At 40.1% G+C, this 6,119-nt stretch overlaps 1 protein-coding gene across 1 annotated transcript in view; it reads right to left on the reverse strand.

Moving 5' to 3' along the window:
* Positions 1-2,700: 2,700 nt before the first annotated feature.
* MTFR1 (mitochondrial fission regulator 1) overlaps positions 2,701-6,119 on the reverse strand; it is a 16,280-nt gene continuing 12,861 nt past the window's right edge. Inside the window, exons 5-7 of the mRNA XM_010173441.2 lie at positions 4,768-5,017; positions 4,420-4,588; positions 2,701-2,920 (exon numbers count right to left, since the gene is read on the reverse strand). Of these exons, the coding sequence (XP_010171743.1) occupies positions 2,861-2,920; positions 4,420-4,588; positions 4,768-5,017 (479 nt within the window). The 3' untranslated portion in view covers positions 2,701-2,860. The remainder of the gene's footprint in view (positions 2,921-4,419; positions 4,589-4,767; positions 5,018-6,119) is intronic.

Here is a 6,119-nt window from a genome sequence, read left to right on the forward strand (position 1 = left end):
GTGTTGCTTTTCCAACAAGTATCAGGGTGATGAAATCCCCCGTAAGAACCAGGATCTTAATGGTCTTTTCCAGTCTAGGCAATTCTCTGATTCTGTAATTTAAAAAAACAAATTAATGCCTCTTTTTTGGACATGCTGCCTAGAAATACCTTCTACGAATGTACAATGAACTTCAGCGTTCCTACAGCAGTTTCAGGTGACACCACGTGCACGCCAGCACACTGAATGCGTTACACCCACTAACAGCCACTCACCCTGCCCAAGTCCAGAGGGTGGAGGCAAGGTCCCCACCAGAAATTTTAATCTACAGATCTGCTCCTGGTGGGCCACTCTTCACTCTCATACACCGACAGATACAGAGAGGCCATAGGTTATGCCTGAGGTCCCTGCCCAGGGTGCGTGAATGTCCTTAGTTGGAACACTTCTGCTCGAGGTGTTTTACTGAGTGTGGGCAGTGGCACAGGGTATGAAAAGATCTCAAGTAGAAGATACAAATTCAGGTACAGAAAAGTGGGAAATAAACTGATGGCAGCTTTGTGATTTTATTTTCTTGTGCAGATGGTGTTTCTTTTACCATAATTTTACATCACTAATAGTTATGTTTGCTGCATGGTTTTGTGTTTCCAGGGTGCTGAATATCTGCATGTCACATCAGCCGTTCAAACTGAAAACATGTGAGTTTTTTCCCCACATTTTAGTAGAGTCCTAAATTTTACAAGTTGTTGATTCATTTAAACTCTGACTTTTACAATAATGTAAATCAAAACACTTTCAACAGAGGTTTTGTCTCTGAAAGAAGACGAGGACTTCAGCAGAGGTTTTCTGGGCCAGCTGTTCTGAAGCTTCGGTGGCCCTTTGGGAGAGAGGGAGGGTTGTGCCACACCAAGGGACTGCCAGGGGAACCCACTGTACCAGGGGGTAGAGAGACCATGAAGCCAGTACCTTCCTGTTACGTTTGTAGTGAGGCATAAACTTCTTACTGGTTCCTGATATCTTTTTTTTTTTTCATCTGAATGTAACTGAATGAACAGTGCTCTGCTGTTCTAGGACTACTTCTACTGTTAGGCCTGCTGCACAGCCAGGTAAGTAGTCCAGTCCTGAAAGAGAGGCAAGGAAGTTGTCACTAAGTTGATCTATAGGCACTACAATAGAATATAAACTATATTTTATTGTGGCTGCTATCATTTGTAGAGTACCACAAATCACACGCACAATATTTCTTTTTAACTGCTTTTAATTTTATATAATGGCAATAGAGCATTAAATACAAAACTATAAACCAAAATTTACTTTCAAAAAGGTGTTTTAAAGGCATTTAAAAGAACACAAAGTTTTAATGGCCAGTCAGTAAGACCGATGGCAGAGCGTTTGGAGGGAAGTTACGTTGTGTACATATTAACACCACCTCGAGTTTCACACCAGAAAACATCTCCTCAGTTGTACAATGTCCGCTCCAGCGATAAGCAGCAAAGCTTTGGTTGTCTTTGGTAACCTGGTCAGAGCCATTCACCTGTCTTTGTTTGAAGTCCTGATCTTATCTCTTCCTAGAAACCAGAAGCTGGAAGAGGCACTTGCACTTGGTCCAGCAGTCAGATCCAACTCTGAAATACCCAGACTCCGCTTTTTCTGCACTCAGCTGCAGTCAGAGCAAACCTTGGCTTCGTTTAAGTGTGCAGCTATGTTGTAGCTTTCTGGTTCCTAAAGAGCTTTTTTCAACTTGAATTTTATTTTTAGCTTGAGCCTTTTCTACATCTGTGGCTGGAGACAGGAGCTCAGGTGGCTGGTTAACAAAGTAGCTCTGTACAGATCTGGCAGCCAACAGCTGCTATGGGATGACCCCAAAAGGGCTTCCCCTCGAAAAGAGGTTACTGCAACAGCTTACACCATCTCCTCCCTGCAAATAGGGCCATGAGGGCTTGTGCAGTCCCCAGCTGCTAGAAAGCTGTCCAGGGACACAAGACAGCTGGAGATAAAAAGGTGTCCAAGAGCATCTCGGCACAGCGGAGATGAGCAATATACTTTTGGCAGCTTGCACCCCACAGTACTTTGTACCCTCTTTATCTACACCACTTCTACGCTAGTTAACACATACTCTGACATTAATTATTTTACTCTGCTGCTATCTACTGGTTATTTAAAATTCACTGGACTACCTATTCACAGAGGCTCCCACTGCACGTTTAACCCGCCTGTCACGCACCCTTTATGTTGGCCACAGGATGATCCAAGGAGGTTTTGCTCTCTGACCCCTGCAAGCTCATTTGAAACAAACCAACGAACCAACCAACCCTGCACAAAAATGTGCTGCTACTTAAAACGTCTCATACCAGGTGACACCTGCAGTGGTTTTCAAAATTCACTTCCTTTCAGCAGTAAGCAGAATGCATTCAGGTTTTATTTGGGCTAAAAATTTGCTAAAATCAAGTTTTAAAAAAAGACTTTGACATGAAAAATTCAGTATCAAACTAAACATTGTAGTGCAAGTTACAGATAGAGCTCAAATAACTGATGTTAACTTAAGGTTATCACTGTCATTATTAACATGTACACAATTTATTTAAGGTGGTCAGTTATGCACAAAGAATGTTGTATATATAACTTAGTGTTAATAAACTAAAACCACCACGTAAGTCTGAATAGAAAACCATGTTTGAATACAAAATTAATACCTGAGTATAATGGTCAAATTTATTGCTCTTGATAAATCACATACATACAAACATGTTTAGTGCCTCAATTCTGTATTTCACATAAGGTTTTTCCTGTGTTGTAAGAGACCACTCAGTACTAGTGCTATTTGCAACATAAAATATTTCAGACAGAACAGCTCAAGAGTCTTTCGCGCAGTGATCTTAACACATTAGGATTTTTCAATTAAAGTCTTCATTTTTCCTGTAGACTTCAGCATGTGTGGTCCAAACTGAGAAGGAAACCAGAAACATGTTCAGATAGCTTTCAATGGAAACCTAGTTGAACTATTACCTGTCCAAGTTGTAAGTAAAACCAGATCTGGGGCAGAGATAATTTCCTTTATCAGCCTGCTTCTCTGCAGGTGGATTTCACCCACTTCATAGCCACAAAGTGCAGGGAAACTTGTGTCAGCATCAGCTGAAAGCGCTCAGATGAGGCAGCTAACCATCTACTAGAGCAGCTCTGACCAGCAAAATAAGGATGGATGCAGTTATCTTTAGAAGCTGACAACCAATTGCTCTAATGGCACTTTAACAGTATTTCTGTTTTTACTCTATCCTGCATTTTTGTGAAAGTCCTTTTTAAAACTCTTATCATACAAGGATGTCATATTGGGACTGATCTAGCAAAGAAGTTACACATTAATAAATAACTGATGACATGTTTATTAGTTCATTATGGATCAACATTCTATCATTTAACAAATTAAAACCTTAAATTTTCTTAGCTTTTGAGGACTTGATGATCCTTAATCTCAAAGATGGACTGTAAATTTCAGAACTGGAAAGTAATGAAAAACCCATGTATGAATAAAACATTGCCAACTCATGTTCTTTTCCTTGTGCTGGGGAGAAGTGATTGGTTCTTGGGGGGTATCTAGCCTTTCAGTTATGAAGAACAGCCTGACCATTACAAGAATATACCTTAAGGCTTAAACCAGAAGGCAAGGAAGTCAAGGTTAGTAAGCTGAAGTACTCCCAAGTCCTGAGATCTGTGGCTTGGGAAGCTTATTTTCCTCAGAACTCAATTCAGAGCACAGCCAGCTTTTGGAGTTTTATGTACATTTTTCCAACTGCATAAAGGGAAAAATAACTTTACTCTTCCTCTCTGGTTCTATAGCATAAGGCTTCAAGGATTGCTTACAAAGAAAACTCATCTCTACTAGCCTGATTTTTAAGTAAGTGTATACGGCTAGAAACTTGCATCTTGAACATTCCCCCCTTAAAACCCCCTTACTTCAATTTCCAATCAATCTGAAATAAACTACAAGCCATTAACCTGTACCAAGATGTGAATTTTAAATATAACTTCATTTTAACATTCTCAACCTACAAAGAAACTGCTTAATTCACTTGGCATTTCCAATTATTAGAAGAAACTTCCCATACCAAGATCCAGCAGGCATTCTGAACAATTTGCTTTCTGCGTTCCTGGGAACGGCAGCCACGTTTCAGGATCTTGCTTCAGAATTTCACATGCACTATCTGAACGGGAAAGGTTGGTAACAGGACTTCTTAACCCTAGGGCCAAAGAAGTACACCACCTTCAGCCCTGCTAGGAAAAACATGAGACTGCCACAAACCCTGGTGTATCAGCAGCACTTCATAGGTTCTTGTGGACATGGATGCTAACTCGTAGGTATGTGCATATGTTGGCAGAAAGACCTAAGGTGGCTTTCACAACAAGTAGAATTTCATCCAAGCACGTGCTCAGAACCACAATACTCACCAGCACTACTTCAGTCTTTGTCTTTGTTTCAGTCTTTGGAATCACTTTTTCTGTTTCGCTTTGGCTGTCGCTCCGGTATCGATAAGCGAATTTCTTTCTGAGCGCTTCTGCTATTAACGCCGCAGGGTCTGTAGGGTCAGCCGCTTTGGATTTTGTACCTTCTGGTGATCTGGAAAAGAAATGAGAAGCACTAATAGTCCAAAGCAAAGCTTTAGGAGTTGTGAATGCTTTTGCATTCTGCTTGTCAGGTGTTACGTCAGCATCTGTCTCGCCATGAAATAGTTCTGAGTCATAAAACCAAATTACTAATGCAAATGTTAAGACTCTGCAATTTGTTTAATTTATTACCTTTTCACTGAGCGTAGCTTCACGCTGTTCATGTCTTTGAGGATTTCTAGCATGTTTGGTATTTCAGGCTTCTTTGGCCCATTTTCAGTCAGATTCTGTCCAGAGTTCGTTTTTTTGTTTTTCCTTTCTTTAATGAGCTCAATTGCAGACATACTCCGTTGTAGCCCTGGGGGAGGGAGTGGTGGCGGAGGAGGAGGAGGAGGTGGTGGTGCAACAGGGACAGCAGCTGAAGCAACTGGACTTGACCCAACTACAAACAGAACATGCATTTCATGTCAGTTTACTTGTAAATCCCCTTTCTATCTCACAAATGGTCAGGTAAGAATATGACTTTAAGAGCTTCAATTGCCTCCCCTCTGCTGCCTTTAGATTATCACACAACTTCTTCCTTCCTAAACCACTTAAGTAGAGTCAACTCAACTCATAAGCCACATAAAAATCCTTCTCAAATGGTGAGAAGCCTTCCTTGAATTTCCAGTTCAAATTCTAGGTGCACTCATGTCTTTACTGTGATGGGATGGACAACACGACGTCTTTTAGTTACGTTCTACTCCTGGTGTTACCAGTATTTCACTTTCTTCCAAGAGGCAGGTACTGAGCTGGAAGTCACACACAACCTCCCATGTGAGCAGTGTTGCTTCCTACTTATCGTTACAAATAAGAAATGATCATACAAGTTTTTTCAGGGCTCAAACAGTGCCCTGAAATTTACATTAAATTAAATTAAAGCCTATTCCAGCTCTCTGAGGTGAAGGGTTTTTAGTCCAGCTAATCATCTGTCGGAAGACAAGAGATTCTCATGAATGATCATCTTGATTTCAAGTTCCCTGTACTCTTTATGAAAAAAGTGATGTTATAAATATAATAGCCGTAATAAATTGACAAATAAAGGAAGAAACCTCTGCTCAAATGTACCTCTAAAGAAATCAGCAAAACCAGATCAAAAGTTTTGAGGCTTGGAGTATAAAGTGGGCAAAGATATGTATATAGATAATACAAAGGACTCCACTCGGTACAAGCAGGCATGCACACAGTGTCGTTACCATCTTCTACCAGAAGAGGGAGGTAAAGATGATAAAATAATAAAAAATTAATTTTCCTAATAAATAGAGGTAAAGGAAAATGATGAAAAATAAATTATTAGTTATTTCACAAAACTCCTACAATAATTACAATTCAAGAGTGAAACCATGTGATCCTTAAAACTGTTTCATAGTTTTGAATATGAACAGTTAGGGAAAAATAAAGTAACTGCTATTAGTTCACAGACAAAATCTAAACAAGAGCATCTGAAGAATCAGAACACGGTTTTATACATAAACACAGGCAAAACTGTGACCTTAGGAAAGAGT

This window comes from Antrostomus carolinensis, unplaced genomic scaffold (assembly GCF_000700745.2).
Source record: "Antrostomus carolinensis isolate BGI_N321 unplaced genomic scaffold, ASM70074v2 scaffold9388, whole genome shotgun sequence".
Classification (NCBI taxonomy): domain Eukaryota; kingdom Metazoa; phylum Chordata; class Aves; order Caprimulgiformes; family Caprimulgidae; genus Antrostomus; species Antrostomus carolinensis.